The sequence below is a fragment of the Anolis carolinensis genome, chromosome 3, assembly GCF_035594765.1.
Source record: "Anolis carolinensis isolate JA03-04 chromosome 3, rAnoCar3.1.pri, whole genome shotgun sequence".
Taxonomy (NCBI): domain Eukaryota; kingdom Metazoa; phylum Chordata; class Lepidosauria; order Squamata; family Dactyloidae; genus Anolis; species Anolis carolinensis.
In genome coordinates, this window is record NC_085843.1 from 3633298 (window position 1) to 3652714 (window position 19417).

At 39.0% G+C, this 19417-nt stretch overlaps 1 protein-coding gene across 1 annotated transcript in view; it reads right to left on the reverse strand.

Moving 5' to 3' along the window:
- LOC100568147 (disintegrin and metalloproteinase domain-containing protein 29) overlaps nucleotides 1-17649 on the reverse strand; it is an 88042-nt gene extending 70393 nt beyond the window's left edge. Inside the window, exons 1-2 of the mRNA XM_062974405.1 lie at nucleotides 17325-17649; nucleotides 55-137 (exon numbers count right to left, since the gene is read on the reverse strand). Coding sequence (XP_062830475.1) covers nucleotides 55-137; nucleotides 17325-17364 — 123 coding nt within the window. The 5' untranslated portion in view covers nucleotides 17365-17649. The remainder of the gene's footprint in view (nucleotides 1-54; nucleotides 138-17324) is intronic.
- Nucleotides 17650-19417: the final 1768 nt, after the last annotated feature.

Sequence of the window (19417 nt, forward strand, 5' to 3'; positions counted from 1 at the left end):
TTTTCAGCTGCATTTTTTAATGCTGAATATTGATGATTAGGAAACCTGGGTTACCTTGGCTTCGTTGTCAACTTGGGTCTCAAGCAGCTTCGGCACAATGACTTCGGAGTAAAGGTATTTCGAAGTTCCTACGAAGCCTAGGAAGAGAGGCAAGATTTTTTAAAATAAAAAAATAAATATAGCAAAAATGTATTTGCAAATTAATGTGTTGCCTTTGGAGTGAGCATCAAATCAGAGAGCTAGAAGGGATGTCGGGGTCATTAAAGGAGCATCTGCACTGCAGATTGAATGCAGTTTGACATCAATTTCACTGCTATGGCTCATGCTATGGAATCATAAGAGTTGTAGTTTTACGACATCCTTCGGCCTCACCAAACTACAACTCCCAGGACTCCATAGCATGGAGCCAAGGGCAGCTCAAGTGGTGTCAAACTGCAATAATTCTACAATGTAGACACACTTTTTGTGCTTCTCAGTGTTTGTGCAAGACCCAATCTATTTTGGCTTCAGCACCTTGGAGAGCTCCTTAAAAAATTCATGCTAAGGTATTTCTCTTATTTGATGGCCTCATCTAAACTGACATATAATGCAGTTTAAAACTGCGTAATATGGCCAGTGTAGACTCATATAATACAGGTTATCTGCATATTATATTATATTATTAATATTGATAATAATATTATAATGTAATACAGTAGAGTCTCACTTATCCAACATAAACGGGCTGGCAGAACATTGGATAAGCGAATAAGTTGGATAATAAGGAGAGATTAAGGAGAAGCCTGTTAAACATCAAATAATAATAATAACAATAAAAACATTGCATGGAAAGTTCCTTGACAAAATTGAAGGAAAAGCTGACAAGGAGAAGACCTGGCTCTGGTTCACGAATGGGACCCTGAAGAAGGAGACAGAAGGCCTGATCCTTGCAGCCCAGGAGCAAGACATCAGGACAAAGGCAATTAATAATAATAATAATAATAATAATAATAATAATAATAATAATAATAATAGAAGACCTGGCTCTGGCTCACGAATGGGACCCTGAAGAAGGAGACAGAAGGCCTGATCCTTGCAGCCCAGGAGCAAGACATCAGGACAAAGGCAATTAATAATAATAATAATAATAATAATAATAATAATAATAATAGAAGACCTGGCTCTGGCTCACGAATGGGACCCTGAAGAAGGAGACAGAAGGCCTGATCCTTGCAGCCCAGGAGCAAGACATCAGGACAAAGGCAATTAATAATAATAATAATAATAATAATAATAATAATAGAAGACCTGGCTCTGGCTCACGAATGGGACCCTGAAGAAGGAGACAGAAGGCCTGATCCTTGCAGCCCAGGAGCAAGACATCAGGACAAAGGCAATTAATAATAATAATAATAATAATAATAATAATAATAATAATAATAGAAGACCTGGCTCTGGCTCACGAATGGGACCCTGAAGAAGGAGACAGAAGGCCTGATCCTTGCAGCCCAGGAGCAAGACATCAGGACAAATGCAATTAATAATAATAATAATAATAATAATAATAGAAGACCTGGCTCTGGCTCACGAATGGGACCCTGAAGAAGGAGACAGAAGGCCTGATCCTTGCAGCCCAGGAGCAAGACATCAGGACAAATGCAATTAATAATAATAATAATAATAATAATAATAGAAGACCTGGCTCTGGCTCACGAATGGGACCCTGAAGAAGGAGACAGAAGGCCTGATCCTTGCAGCCCAGGAGCAAGACATCAGGACAAAGGCAATTAATAATAATAATAATAATAATAATAATAGAAGACCTGGCTCTGGCTCACGAATGGGACCCTGAAGAAGGAGACAGAAGGCCTGATCCTTGCAGCCCAGGAGCAAGACATCAGGACAAATGCAATTAATAATAATAATAATAATAATAATAATAATAATAATAATAATAATAGAAGACCTGGCTCTGGCTCACGAATGGGACCCTGAAGAAGGAGACAGAAGGCCTGATCCTTGCAGCCCAGGAGCAAGACATCAGGACAAAGGCAATTAATAATAATAATAATAATAATAATAATAATAATAATAATAATAATAGAAGACCTGGCTCTGGCTCACGAATGGGACCCTGAAGAAGGAGACAGAAGGCCTGATCCTTGCAGCCCAGGAGCAAGACATCAGGACAAATGCAATTAATAATAATAATAATAATAATAATAATAATAGAAGACCTGGCTCTGGCTCACGAATGGGACCCTGAAGAAGGAGACAGAAGGCCTGATCCTTGCAGCCCAGGAGCAAGCCATCAAGACAAAGGCAATTAATAATAATAATAATAATAATAATAATAATAATAATAATAATAATAGAAGACCTGGCTCTGGCTCACGAATGGGACCCTGAAGAAGGAGACAGAAGGCCTGATCCTTGCAGCCCAGGAGCAAGACATCAGGACAAATGCAATTAATAATAATAATAATAATAATAATAATAATAATAATAGAAGACCTGGCTCTGGCTCACGAATGGGACCCTGAAGAAGGAGACAGAAGGCCTGATCCTTGCAGCCCAGGAGCAAGACATCAGGACAAAGGCAATTAATAATAATAATAATAATAATAATAATAATAATAATAGAAGACCTGGCTCTGGCTCACGAATGGGACCCTGAAGAAGGAGACAGAAGGCCTGATCCTTGCAGCCCAGGAGCAAGACATCAGGACAAAGGCAATTAATAATAATAATAATAATAATAATAATAATAATAGAAGACCTGGCTGTGGCTCACGAATGGGACCCTGAAGAAGGAGACAGAAGGCCTGATCCTTGCAGCCCAGGAGCAAGACATCAGGACAAAGGCAATTAATAATAATAATAATAATAATAATAATAATAATAATAATAGAAGACCTGGCTGTGGCTCACGAATGGGACCCTGAAGAAGGAGACAGAAGGCCTGATCCTTGCAGCCCAGGAGCAAGACATCAGGACAAAGGCAATTAATAATAATAATAATAATAATAATAATAATAATAATAATAATAATAGAAGACCTGGCTCTGGCTCACGAATGGGACCCTGAAGAAGGAGACAGAAGGCCTGATCCTTGCAGCCCAGGAGCAAGACATCAGGACAAAGGCAATTAATAATAATAATAATAATAATAATAATAATAGAAGACCTGGCTCTGGCTCACGAATGGGACCCTGAAGAAGGAGACAGAAGGCCTGGTCCTTGCAGCCCAGGAGCAAGACATCAGGACAAATGCAATTAATAATAATAATAATAATAATAATAATAATAGAAGACCTGGCTCTGGCTCACGAATGGGACCCTGAAGAAGGAGACAGAAGGCCTGATCCTTGCAGCCCAGGAGCAAGCCATCAAGACAAAGGCAATTAATAATAATAATAATAATAATAATAATAATAATAGAAGACCTGGCTCTGGCTCACGAATGGGACCCTGAAGAAGGAGACAGAAGGCCTGATCCTTGCAGCCCAGGAGCAAGCCATCAAGACAAAGGCAATTAATAATAATAATAATAATAATAATAATAATAATAGAAGACCTGGCTCTGGCTCACGAATGGGACCCTGAAGAAGGAGACAGAAGGCCTGATCCTTGCAGCCCAGGAGCAAGCCATCAAGACAAAGGCAATTAATAATAATAATAATAATAATAATAATAATAATAATAATAATAATAGAAGACCTGGCTCTGGCTCACGAATGGGACCCTGAAGAAGGAGACAGAAGGCCTGGTCCTTGCAGCCCAGGAGCAAGACATCAGGACAAAGGCAATTAATAATAATAATAATAATAATAATAATAATAATAATAATAATAGAAGACCTGGCTCTGGCTCACGAATGGGACCCTGAAGAAGGAGACAGAAGGCCTGATCCTTGGAGCCCAGGAGCAAGACATCAGGACAAAGGCAATTAATAATAATAATAATAATAATAATAATAATAATAATAGAAGACCTGGCTCTGGCTCATGAATGGGACCCTGAAGAAGGAGACAGAAGGCCTGATCCTTGTAGCCCAGGAGCAAGACATCAGAACAAAGGCAATTAATAATAATAATAATAATAATAATAATAATAGAAGACCTGGCTGTGGCTCACGAATGGGACCCTGAAGAAGGAGACAGAAGGCCTGATCCTTGTAGCCCAGGAGCAAGACATCAGGACAAAGGCAATTAATAATAATAATAATAATAATAATAGAAGACCTGGCTCTGGCTCACGAATGGGACCCTGAAGAAGGAGACAGAAGGCCTGATCCTTGCAGCCCAGGAGCAAGCCATCAAGACAAAGGCAATTAATAATAATAATAATAATAATAATAATAGAAGACCTGGCTGTGGCTCACGAATGGGACCCTGAAGAAGGAGACAGAAGGCCTGATCCTTGCAGCCCAGGAGCAAGACATCAGAACAAAGGCAATTCAGGCCAAGATCGAAAAATCAGCTGATGACCCAAAATGCAGACTGTGCAAGGAAACTGACGAAACCATGGATCATATCCTCAGCTGCTGTAAGAAAATCCCACAGACAGACTACAAACAGAGGCACAACTCTGTGGCCCAAATGATCCATTGGAACTTATGCCTCAAGTACCACCTCCAGCAGCAAAGAACTGGTGGGATCACAAACCTGCAAAAGTATTGGAAAATGAGCACACAAAGATACTGTGGGACTTCCGGATCCAGACTGACAAAGTTCTGGAACACAACACACCAGACATCACAGTTGTGGAAAAGAAAAAGGTTTGGATCATTGATGTCGCCATCCCAGGTGACAGTCGCATTGACGAAAAACAACAGGAAAAACTCAGCCGCTACCAGGACCTCAAGACTGAACTTCAAAGACTCTGGCAGAAACCAGTGCAGGTGGTCCCGGTGGTGATGGGCACACTGGGTGCCGTGCCAAAAGATCTCAGCCGGCATTTGGAAACAATAGACATTGACAAAATTACGATCTGCCAGCTGCAAAAGGCCACCCGACTGGGATCTGCACGCATCATCCGAAAATACATCACACAGTCCTAGACACTTGGGAAGTGTTCGACTTGTGGTTTTGTGATATGAAATCCAGCATATCTATCTTGTTTGCTGTGTCATAATAAAATAATAATAATAAGTTTATTTATATCCCACCTCCATCTTCCCCAGAGGGGACTCGGGGCGGCTTACAGCAAAATCAGATACAAAACAATGATAAAATATGAAGCATCAAAGAACAATAACAAAAACCAATAATAATATATACACAGCAACCGAAAAAACACAACGCGGTATTAAAACATCAAATTAAAAACAATGAAGTTGCAATAGTGGATAAGCAAGGTGCACATTATGAGTTACACATTTTTAAATAGATAAAGTGCAATAGATTCATTTAAGGTTAAATTAGGTTATGATTTTGCAAATTAAGCACCAAAACATCATGTTTAACAACAAATCTGGCAGAAAAAGTAGTTCAATACGCAGTAATGCTACGTAGTAATTACTGTATTTACGAATTTAGCACCAAAATATCACGATGTATTGAAAACATGGACTACAAAAATGCGTTGGATAATCCAGAACATTGGATAAGCGAATGTTGGATAAGTGAGACTCTACTGTACAATATTATACTAATAATAATATAATATAATAATATTAATTATATATTATATATTAAATGTAATATTACTAATAATATTACCATATAATGACATAGTACAATATAGTAATTTAATGCCTATATTGTGCTATGCTAATAATATATTGTATGTTCATTTGATTTGTAAGCCTCTCTGAGTCCCTTCCAGGGTGAGCAAATAATAAATGTAGCAAATAAACAAATACATACATAAATTATTATATCAGTTTGAAACTGCATTAGATAGCAGTGTAGATGGGCCCTACCATATTTATTTTGTTCTCAGGCCCATCTAAACTGCCACATAATGTGTTAACTGCATTATATTATATTATTATATTATATTAGTTTGAAACTGCATTAGATATCAGTGTAGATGGGGACTACCATATTTCTTCTCTTCTAAGCCTGAAGGGGTCACTGAGACACCAAAGTGACTCCAATTTAGAATGCTTGTCTGCTTGGAAACTAGATCAGTCTCCCCTCTGAATTAAAGATAAAACTTGCTGTTTTGCAGCGTGTGTTCTAAGTTTAGCAGGAATCAGTTTCGATAAAGCTTGTGGTTAGCACATCCTGGAGTTGTTGACAAGGCAGGATGTAGCTAGCTAACCACAAACTGAACTGGGGGATTTCCAGTAAATCTAATCCAGAAAGGGGAACTAGAAATGTAGTAAACAAGTAGGGTATATATTGTCCGGGGCTGATTAGCTCTGGACAGACAGTTTGGATCAGCAACAGCCCATGTTGCCCTGTCTGTCGGTAGCTACCTAATAAAGGTGTTTTTGTCCTCAACTATTTTGGGCTCTTGAGTGGTGGTCTCATAGCGGCTTGGCGAACTCGGGTAATGTATAAATGTCTGGGGGACGCCCAAATCACCCCTTACATTTCTGGGGGCTCGTCCGGGATTTCGGAATTTTGGGATTTCTAGTGTTTTGCCAAGGTTCCGTTGTAGCCCACTCAAGAGCTGCTCTTGGGAGCAAGGCGTGTCCACTTCCCCTTCCGGGGTGCTGCGTACGGTCCGCGCCGAGACGTGCGCACGGCCTCTAAATAGAGGTAAAGACCGGTGGTTCCCTTCGCGGCACCCGAGCGAAGGAAAGGCGTGCTCTCCTCCAAAACAGAAGTTGTGAGACAACCACCGCTGGGAAAGTCGGCCGGCCGCCGCGGGACGGAACGAAAATTAGGCAAGTATACCTCTTAAAACCGCTTGTTGTTTAGCATTGCGGGGAGGGAGAGTTTTAAATTGTAGAAGCAGTTCGGGGTCCCGTAGGAATCCCTTGGGAACCAAGAGAACCCCAAAGGGAAGAGAGCTCTGGGAAAGACCTGCAAGGGGAATCCGACCAGGTCCGGAGGCAGGCCCTAGTAGCAAGACGTGCAAGGATGGTCCGACCACGGTCTGGGGACATACTCCACTAGGAAAATAATCTTTCACGTCCAGTGGGAAAGCGGAGGAAGACCGTTGATCTTCCGGCTGTGCGGGCCAGGGTCAAATCCGCGTACCCCAATGGGTGGGAAAGAATCGAAAGGGACAGGAGGGCCAATGACCCCCCTCCGATGTATGTTGAATAACTTTGAGCAATTGAAGGAGTACACAGCCGAGGCAGGAATGGTGCCTTGTTTGGAGGTTTGGATGCTGTGTTTGGTTTGGGTTTGTGTTTGGAGGTTTGGATGCTGTATTTGGTTTGTGTTTGTGCTCGGTGCACTGTTTGGAAGTTTGGATGTTGTGGATGTATACCAAGAGAAAGTGTTCCCAGAGAGAGTAGACCCTCAAGGGGATCTGAATACAGCAAATGGTAGAAACTCATTGAGGCTGTATCAGAACCTGAATGTTTGTGCCCTGGAAAAAGGGACTCCAAGAGTTCCAAATTTGAGAAAGATCTACCAGATGGAGCAGGAGCAGAATGAAAGTCCAGTAGCATTTCTAGAAAGGCTCAGGGAAGCATTTGAAAAGTTTTCTCCATATGACATGGATGATCAGAGGGATCAGGCGGCAGGAAAGATAGTGTTGAAGAGTGTTTTCTTTAGCCAGTGCAGCCCAGACATACGGAGAAAGTTACAGAAAGATGCTGGTTTGGCTCACTTGACTTTGGAAAGGATTTTGGAGATTGCAAACCAGGTTTATTTGTCCCGGGAGGTGGTGCAAGCCAAACGGGAAGAGGCAGCGGTGTCTCGTAGGGCCAAGGTTATAGCCGCTGTGTTAGGGCATGAGCTTGGAAAGAATAAATGCGCACGGTGCCACAAGCAAAGGCACTGGGCGGCGGATTGTAAGGTGGATCTTGGAGGAGGACAGAATAGGAAAGTGCAAAATGGGAGTGGAAGTTGGAAAGGAAGGAGACAGAACCGTGGAGCTGTTAACCAGCCCAGTAGGGGTCCGGTTGCAATTGGATTGGTTGATCCTGCATGGGATGAAGCATGGGCTGGTTTTTCTGAGAGAAGATGATGAATTTGAGTTTCCAGGAATATCTATATAAATGAACAGAAAGGGAGCTGGGGCATTGTGCCCTACAAGAGTGAAAATGCATGATTGTATGAAAATGTATATGGCTGTTATTTGTGTGTGTATGAGAAGAACATAAAGTGCATGACACTATAGCTTATTGGAAGCTTTGCAGGCGGATAATAGAAAGGAATAAAGGCATGCAAGTTGCGTGTGTCGCGTGAGATAGAGTGGCCCTCATTCCCCTTCACTCCCCAGTGACTTTCCGAAGGTTCACTTGATCCTGTTTACACTTTAAGAGTTTGTGTATCTGTGTGAGGTTGTGCGAAAGGATCCAGAATGGGTGGAAGAATGTTAGTGTATGGCAGAAAACAATGGGATGACTGGAAGGAATAGAGTTATAGTTACAGGTGGTTCCCAAATGGAAATTGGCATCCTAATGGAAAGGAAAAGGGGAAGGCAAGACCTCCCCTATCCAGACTCAAGGTGTGTTTTGTGAGTTTTGTGGGACCAGTGTGGTTTTGTGTCATTATAACCTAAGATGCTTTGTTTGTTGCGTGTTCTTAGAACAGATAGTAGAGAAGAATGTTTGAGAGGAACTAAGGCTTTGTTATAGTTTTGTTTTGTGATAAAGGTTACAAGGTTTTGGGAAAAAAGGCTCAGCCAGTGTTAAGTGCATGGGATTTCGTTTGGGAAAAAGGTCTCCGGAGGCTAGAGGTGGAATGCAAAGAAGCCATTTGCTCCATCCCTACCCCCCGGACTAGGAAACAGGTTAGAGAATTCCTGGGAGAGGCAGGGTTTTGTCGTATATGGATTCCGAACTTCGGACTATATGCCAAACCCCTCCACGAGGCTACCAAAGGGAAGTCAGGAGACCCCTTGGCATGGGGAACTGAACAGCAAGATGCGTTTGAGCAATTGAAGAAAGCTTTGATGTTTGCCCCAGCATTGTATGTATGTATGTATGTATGTAGGAGAACGCAAAGGAGTGGCTGTAGGAGTGTTGACTCAGCCGGTGGCTTATTTGTCTAAGCAATTAGACAATGTGGCCTGTGGATGGCCTTCATGCTTGAGAGCTGTAGCGGCTGCTGCGGTTCTTGTGGAAGAAGTAAACAAGCTGACCTTAGGGCAGCCTGTGATTTTAAAATGTCCCCATGCAGTAGTGACTTTAATGGAACAAAGGGGACACCATTGGCTCACCAATAGCCGAATGCTTAAGTATGAGAGCATGTTGGTAGACAATCCACAGGTTAAATTGACAGTGTGTGCCACTTTGAACCCAGCTACCTTGATGCCAGTGGAAGAAGGAGAATTGATGCAGCATGATTGTTTAGAAGTGATGGATGAAGTGTATTCAAGTAGGCCAGATCTCAAAGATCTGCCACTACAAACTCCGGAATGGGTGCTTTTCACAGATGGGTCAAGTCGTGTGGTTGGTTCCGAAAGGAGAGCGGGGTATGCAGTGGTGAATAGCAATGGGGAGACCCTAGAGGCAAAGGGGTTGCCTCCGGGGACTTCCGCACAGCGGGTCGAGTAGATTGCTCTGATAAGAGCCCCCCCAATTGACTAAAGGAAAAAGAGTCAACATTTATACTGACTCAAAATATGCCTTCACCACTTTGCATGCCCACGGTGCCATTCATAAGGAAAGGGGACTGCTGACCTCTGCAGGACAGCAGATCAAAAATGCAACAGAAATTTTGCAACTTTTAAATGCAGTATGGGAACCAAAAGAGATAGCAGTCATGCATTGCAAAGGACATCAGTATGGTGAGGATCAGGTAACACAGGGAAATCGCCTGGCAGACCAACAAGCTAGGAAAGCAGCAGATGAAAGCACATCAGAAGAAGCAGTTTTACAATTGGATGTTACGCCCGTAGTAGAGTCCATGACTTACTCTGCACAAGAGAAGGAGTGGGCCCTAGCAGAAGGGGAAAGATGGAAGGGTAAGGTTTTTATCTTACCCAATGAGAAAATTTATGTCCCAAAAGCTTTGGGATGGAAATTATTAAAGAAATTAGTAGACAAACCCATTTAGGTGCAATTGGAATAGCTTCACTCTTGGAGGGGCAGCTCTGGGTGGATGGCTTGCAGGCCTTGGCCGGAGCTGCTGCCCCAGGATGTGAAATTTGTAAACAACACCCTTTAAATCTTTTGAGTCCTTAGTAGTTGATTTCGCCGAAGATGCCAAGGGTCTGGAGTATTCAGGGTGGATTCCAACCACCGCTGAAAGAGTTGTAGAGGTCAGGCGTGCTTTGTCAAGGGATGCAATCCCTGGGCACGGGATGCTCTACACATTGGGGTGACAATGGCTCAGTCATTTGGTCACCAGGTGGCAGAGGCCCGCGGCCTTTGTTCACCAGGTCCTTGGGTGCCTAGCCCAGGTGGGAGGCACCGCTTGGAAATTGCATTGTAATTGACCCTAATCTTTGGGTAAAAGAATGAACAGGGCTCTGGAAAGAAGTCCAATCTTTGGACAGGTTGTTAACCAACATGTATGAAAGTACCAGGCTTTTGCCAACCTTATGAATTGTTGTATGGAAGACCCTCTCTGAGAATTAGACCTCTGCAATGAGACATACATGAATTGGGAAAACAGGAATTGATGAAAGAGGTCCAAATTCTGAATATGGTGTTAAACAAACTGTATAAACTTACTGGAATGCTGCGTTATCCCTTTCCCTGTTACTGCGCTACATGTTTTTCTCACCAGGAGACTAGGTTTGCCTGAAAGATTGGAAGTATGATCCCCTCGGCCAAGGTGGAAGGAACCACTGGAGGTGTTCGACCACTGGAGGTGGTCCAAATAACTCTTACTACTGTGAAGTTAAGCGATGTGGAGCCGGGGGTACATTACACCTGCATAAAAAAAAAAAAAGGACTACACCACCAAAGACCCTGACATCTGGAAGGTAAACCTGCGTAAGGACAATCCACTCAAATTCACACACCCTAAGGGTCAAGCTACCAAGAGCTGCCCTGAAGAGGAGGGGCCCGAAGCTACCTAGAGCTAGCCCCAGAGGTCAGGTTACCTAGAACCGCCTTGAAGAAGGAAGGAGGGTACACTTCCGAGAGTGTCCCAAAAGACCGAATGGACACTGGGTTTTGGGTGTGGGGATTTGTGGGTTGTATTGTATTCTGTTTTTGTGCTCTGTGCTGTAATATTGAGGACAAACACAAGTGTGAAAATGAGGACACAATTATGCTTTTTAATATTGATCATGATGCCATTGGTGCAGGCCCAGATGGGTTGGGACAGAAACACGTTCCACCAACTAATTAAAGATATAGTAAAGAAGCAGAGGTTAAAGACTGCTGGATTTGTGCCCATAGCCCTCACTCTCAATATGAGGGTTGGGTCATGAAAGCAGGGCCACTGCTGGATGTATCTGGATGGAAATTGTTCACCCCTTGGACATATGCTGACCAAGAGGGGTTGACTGATTCGGCTCAATTTATGTTGGCCCATGATGATTCTGCACCAACTGCATCAGCTTGTTTGGCAAGATTCACAGATGGGATCTCAGAAATTGATCATAAAAACTTCCCCCAAGCCAATCTCATAGAAGTAGGAGATTACCCTCATTGTAATCTCACTCTCCCTGTATATTATGACAACATATTCATGAGAGTTGAATAGCCACAGAGAGATGGTCACCTGAAAAAAAAAATCAAGAAGGCAAGCTTCCTTGCCAGAGGGTGATGGTAAGAAACCACCTTCTCGTTCGGCACGATATGTGGTTAAGCCCGGGTCGGAGCTGCCTCGTGCAGCAACTCAGCCACCTGCGGCGGGAGGCAAGCCTCCACCACGACAAGATCTGGTCCGGACACAAGGAAGCTTCCCAATGGAATACCAAATTCCTGAAAGGCCAAGGCCCGGTATTTTGCTTGATAACCATGCCATGGGAGGATTGCCTCCGGGGTATTTCTGGATATGTGGGAAGTGGGGAGGTAAAGTCTTGCCTCCACTTTGGGTTGGTACTTGCACCATTGGTACCCTAGTCCCCACCAATATTGAGATACACCCGCGAGAGTAGCCCCTGCAGGCATTGGGCAACAGACCGGTGAAACAGGCCTAAAAGAGCTTATGATGAAAACGTGGCTATGATCCTGATATCTAACTGAGGGAGAAGGATTTAGAACAGGTTCGCTGATTACCTTGTGGATTGGGTGGCTGAGAGACCTCATCAAAATATTATTTGTCATGTTGCTAATCATGATTTTTGCCTTGTCTCTTTTGCCATGTATCAGGTCGTGCTTGAAGAGAAGTTCAACATGTTACATACAGCTGAATACCTTGGAATACCCCACTGTAATTGGACACCTGTGCAACCAAGAAATTGTCTTTCTTGGTTACATGAAAAAACGGGGGAATGAAGGGGTCACTGAGACACCAAAGTGACTCCAATTTAGAATGCTTGTCTGCTTGGAAACTAGATCAGTCTCCCCTCTGAATTAAAGATAAAACTTGCTGTTTTGCAGCGTGTGTTCTAAGTTTAGCAGGAATCAGTTTCGATAAAGCTTGTGGTTAGCACATCCTGGAGTTGTTGACAAGGCAGGATGTAGCTAGCTAACCACAAACTGAACTGGGGGATTTCCAGTAAATCTAATCCAGAAAGGGGAACTAGAAATGTAGTAAACAAGTAGGGTATATATTGTCCGGGGCTGATTAGCTCTGGACAGACAGTTTGGATCAGCAACAGCCCATGTTGCCCTGTCTGTCGGTAGCTACCTAATAAAGGTGTTTTTGTCCTCAACTATTTTGGGCTCTTGAGTGGTGGTCTCATAGCGGCTTGGCGAACTCGGGTAATGTATAAATGTCTGGGGGACGCCCAAATCACCCCTTACAAGCCTACCATATTTATTCTATTCTAAGGCCCCATCTAAACTGTCACATAATGTGTTAACTACATTATATTATATTATTATATTATATTAGTTTGAAACTGCATTAGATAACAGTGTAGATTGAGACTACCATATTTTTTCTATTCTAAGCCTACCATAATTATTCTATTCTAAGTCCCCATCTAAACTGCCATATAATGCATTATATTATATTATTAGTTTGAAACTACATTAAATAACAGTGTAGATGGAGACTACCATATTTCTTCTATTCTAAGCCTACCATATTTATTCGATTCTAAGGCCCCATCTAAACTGTCACATAATGTGTTAACTACATTATATTATATTATTATATTATATTAGTTTGAAACTGCATTAGATAACAGTGTAGATTGAGACTACCATATTTTTTCTATTCTAAGCCTACCATAATTATTCTATTCTAAGTCCCCATCTAAACTGCCATATAATGCATTATATTATATTATTAGTTTGAAACTACATTAAATAACAGTGTAGATGGAGACTACCATATTTCTTCTATTCTAAGCCTACCATATTTATTCGATTCTAAGGCCCCATCTAAACTGTCACATAATGTGTTAACTACATTATATTATATTATTATATTATATTAGTTTGAAACTGCATTAGATAACAGTGTAGATTGAGACTAACATATTTTTTCTATTCTAAGCCTACCATAATTATTCTATTCTAAGTCCCCATCTAAACTGCCATATAATGCATTATATTATATTATATTAGTTTGAAACTACATTAAATAACAGTGTAGATGGAGACTACCATATTTCTTCTATTCTAAGCCTACCATATTTATTCGATTCTAAGGCCCCATCTAAACTGTCATATAATGTGTTAGCTGCATTATATTATATTATATTATATTATATTATATTATATTATATTATATTATATTATATTAGTTTGAAACTATATTAAATAACTGTGTAGATGGGGTCTACCGTATTTCCTCTAATCCAAGTCTACCATATTTTTTCTGTTCTAAGGCCCCATCTAAACTGCCATATAATGTGTTAGCTGCATTATATTATATTATATTAGTTTGAAACTACATTAAATAATATTGTAGATGGAGGTCTACCATATTTCCTCTATTCTAAGCCTACCATATTTATTCTATTTGAAGGCCCCATCGAAACTGAAATATAATGTATTAGCTGCACTATATTATTATATTATATTATATTATATTATATTATATTATATTATATTATATTATATTATATTATATTAGTTTGAAACTGCATTAGATATCAGTGTAGATGGGAGCTACCATATTTCTTCTATTATCAGGCCCCATGTAAACTGCAATACGTCTTAGCTGCATTATATTACATTATATTAGTTTGAAACTGCATTAGATATCAGTGTAGATGGAGGTCTACTGTATTTCTTCTATTCTAAGCCTACCATATTTGTTCTATTCTAAGGCCCCATCTAAACTGCCATAGAATGTCTTAGGCATTATATTACATTATATTAGTTTGAAGCTGCATTAAATAACAGTGTAGATGGAGACTACCATATTTCTTCTATTTTAAGCCTACCATAATTATTCTATCCTAAGGCCCCATCTAAACTGCCATATAATGTGTTAGCTGCATTATATTATATTATATTATATTATATTATATTATATTATATTATATTATATTAGTTTGAAACTGCATTACGTAACAGTGTAGATGGGAGCTACCGTATTTCCTCTATTCTAAGTCTACCGTACTTTTTTCTGTTCTAAGGCCCCATCTAAACTGCCATATAATGTGTTAGCTGCACTATATTATATTATATTATTATATTATATTAGTTTGAAACTGCATTAGATATCAGTGTAGATGGGAGCTACTGTATTTCTTCTATTATGAGGCCCCATGTAACCTGCAATATGTCTTAGCTGCATTATATTACATTATATTAGTTTGAAACTATATTAAATAACATTGTAGATGGGGACTACCGTATTTCTTCTATTCTAAGCCTACCATATTTATATTCGATTCTAAGTCCCCATCTAAACTGCCATATATTGTGTTAGCTGCATTATATTATATTATATTATAATATATTATATTATATTATATTAGTTTGAAACTACATTAAATAACATTGTAGATGGAAGTCTACCATATTTCCTCTATTCTAAGCCTACCGTATTTTTTCTGTTTTAAGGCCCCATCCCAACTGCCATAGAATGTCTTAGGCATTATATTACATTATATTAGTTTGAAACTGCATTAGATAGCAGTCGAGATGGGGACTACCGTATTTCCTCTATTCTAAGCCTACCATATTTATTCGATTCTAAGTCTCCATCTAAACTGTCATATAATGTCTTAACTGCGCTATATTATTATATTATATTATATTATATTATATTATATTATATTATATTATATTATATCATATCATATTATAATATAATATAATATATTATATTATATTATATTAGTTTGAAACTACATTAAATAACAGTGTAGATGGGGACTACCATATTTCTTCTATTCTAAGCCTACCATATTTATTCGATTCTAAGTCTCCATCTAAACTGTCATATAATGTGTTAACTGCATTATATTATATTATATTATATTATATTATATTATATTATATTATATTAGTTTGAAACTGCATTAGATATCAGTGTAGATGGGAGCTACCGTATTTATTCTATTATCAGGCCCCATGTAAACTGCAATATGTCTTCGCTGCATTATATTACATTATATTAGTTTGAAACTACATTTAATAACAGTGTAGATGGGTTCTACCGTATTTCTTCTATTCTAAGCCTACCATATTTATTCGATTCTAAGTCTCCATCTAAACTGTCATATAATGTGTTAGTTGCATTATATTATATTATATTATATTATATTATATTATATTATATTATATTATATTATATTATATTATATTAGTTTGAAACTACATTAAATAATATTGTAGATGGAGGTCTACCATATTTCCTCTATTCTAAGCCTACCATATTTATTCTATTTGAAGGCCCCATCGAAACTGAAATATAAAGTATTAGCTGCACTATATTATTATATTATATTATATTATATTATATTATATTATATTATATTATATTATATTATATGTTTGAAACTGCATTAGATGGGAGCTGCTGTATTTCTTCTATTATCAGGCCCCATGTAAACTGCAGTATGTCTTAGCTGCATTATATTACATTAAATTAGTTTGAAACTATATTAAATAACAGTGTAGATGGAGGTCTACCGTATTTCCTCTATTCTAAGCCTATCATATTTATTCGATTCTAAGTCTCCATCTAAACTGTCATATAATGTGTTAGCTGCCTTATATTACATTATATTAATTTGAAACTGCATTAGATATGTGTAGATGGGAGCTACCATATTTCTTCTATTATCAGGCCCCATGTAAACTACAATATGTCTTAGCTGCATTATATTACATTATATTAGTTTGAAACTATATTAAATAACAATGTAGATGGAGGTCTACCGTGTTTCCTCTATTCTAAGTCTACCGTATTTTTTCTGTCCTAAGGCCCCATCTCAACTGCCATAGAATGTCTTAGTCATTATATTACATTATATTAGTTTGAAACTGCATTAGATAGCAGTCTAGATGGGGACTACCGTATTTCCTCTATTCTAAGCCTACCATATTTATTCGATTCTAAGTCTCCATCTAAACTGTCATATAATGTGTTAGCTGCATTATATTATATTATATTAGTTTGAAACTGCATTAGATATCAGTGTAGATGGGGACTACCATATTTCTTCTCTTCTAAGCCTACCATATTTATTCTATTTGAAGGCCCCATCAAAACTGAAATATAATGTGTTAGCTGCACTATATTATTATATTATATTATATTAGTTTGAAACTGCATTAGATATCAGTGTAGATGGGAGCTACTGTATTTCTTCTATTATGAGGCCCCATGTAACCTGCAATACGTCTTAGCTGCATTATATTACATTATATTAGTTTGAAACTATATTAAATAACATTGTAGATGGGGACTACCGTATTTCTTCTATTCTAAGCCTACCATATTTATATTCGATTCTAAGTCCCCATCTAAACTGCCATATATTGTGTTAGCTGCATTATATTATATTATATTATATTATATTATATTATATTATATTATATTAGTTTGAAACTACATTAAATAACATTGTAGATGGAAGTCTACCATATTTCCTCTATTCTAAGCCTACCGTATTTTTTTTCTGTTTTAAGGCCCCATCTCAACTGCCATAGAATGTCTTAGTCATTATATTACATTATATTAGTTTGAAGCTGCATTAGATAGCAGTGTAGATGGGGGTCTATCCTTTGCACCCACCCAAACTGAGGAGCAGCAGGAGGGCCGCATGTCCAGACATTCCCAAATTTTGGCGTCGAAAAGGATTTCAATGGCCGGAGAAGAACTTCTTTCCCAACGAGATGCCTCTGCTCCGAGCGCCAACTGCCACTGCTTGGAAGCACATGGAGGGGGGCGGGACATGAGGCTGAAGGGGCCAATCAGGGCTCAGCTTGAGCTTGAGTGGCACTTTCAGGGTTGGCCTGCCCATTGGCCCTCTATGGTTAAGATTATTATTGAAAATATAAATTCTTATTATAGAATCCTAGATTTGGAAGAGATCCTCAAAGGCCATCCAGCCCAACCCCATTCGACCAGGGAGAAAGGCACAATCCAAGCCCTCTTGTCAGATGGCCATCCAGCCCCTGCTTAAAAAGATATTATTATTATTTAATTATATACACACATTTATATATTGTATATATTATATTACAGTAGAGTCTCGCTTATTCAACATAAATGGGCCGGAAGAACGTTGGATAAGCAAATATGTTGAATAATAAGGAGGGATTAAGGAAAAGCCAATTAAACACCAAATTATTATTATTATTATTATTATTATTATTATTATTTAATTATATACACACATATATATTGTATATATTATATTACAGTAGAGTCTCACTTATCCAACATAAACGGGCCGGAAGAACGTTGGATAAGCAAATATGTTGAATAATAAGGAGGGATTAAGGAAAAGCCTATTAATCACCAAATTAGGTTATGATTTTACAAATTAGGCACCAAAACATCATGTTATACCACAAATTTGACAGAAAAAGTGGATCAATGCGTGGTAATGCTATGTAGTAATTACTGTATTTACAAATTTAGCACCAAAATATCACAATGTATTGAAAACACTGATTACAAAAACATTAGACTACTAAAAGGCAGACTGCGTTGGATAATCCAGAATGTTGGATAAGCTAATATTGGTTAAGTGAGACTCTACTGTATTATATATTACAACTATATCTTGTGCTTAATCTTAGTTCTGTGTATTAATACAATATAATGCTAATAATAACACAATATAATAATATTAGTTACTGTATATACTCAAGTATAAGCCGACCCGAATATAAGCCGAGGCACCTAATTTTACCACAAAAAAACTGGGAAAACATTGACTCCAGTATAAGCCGAGGGTGGTAAATTTCAGAAATAAAAATAGATACCAATAAAATTACATTAATTGAGGCATCAGTAAGTTAAATGTTTTTGAATACAGTAGAGTCTCACTTATCCAACACTCGCTTATCCAAAGTTCTGGATTATCCAATGAATTTTCGCAGTCAATGTTTTCAATATATCGTGATATTTTGGTGCTAAATTCATAAATACAGTAATTACAACATAACATTACTGCGTATTGAACTACTTTTTCTGTCAAATTTGTTGTCTAACATGATGTTTTGGTGCTTAATTTGTAAAATCATAACCTAATTTGATGTTTAATAGGCTTTTCCTTAATCCCTCCTTATTATCCAAGATACTCGCTTATCCAACATTCTGCTGGCCCATTTAGCTTGGATAAGGGAGACTCTACTGTATAATCATAGCAGAAATGAACATGTGGCCAATGTGCTGGAATCCATGCTACAAGCGATATAGACCTTTGCTAGACATTAGGCCTGAGCATTTATTTCGTTTGTCCCCGTAATTCGGATCAAATTTGTTAAATTCGTACTTACGAGGCAATATCCGACATGTGGCAAAAACTTAAGAATCGAAACTTGCCCAATACTGGGTTGTTGTATGTTTTCCGGCCATGTTCCAGAAGCATTTTCTTCTGACGTTTCACCCACATCTATGGCAGGCATCCTCAGAGGCTGTGAGTTCTGTTGGAAACTAGTCAAGTGGGGTTTATATATCTGTGGAAGTTCCTGAGTTGGTGGAAGAACTCTTGTCTGTTGGAGGCCAGTGTGAATGTTGTAATTAATCACCTTGATTAGTATTAAATGGCCTTCCCAGCCTCACATCCTGGCCTGGGGGAATTTATTTATTTGCAGTATTTATATTCCACCCTTCTTTATCACCCTGAAGGGGACTCAGGGCAGATCATATTGTAC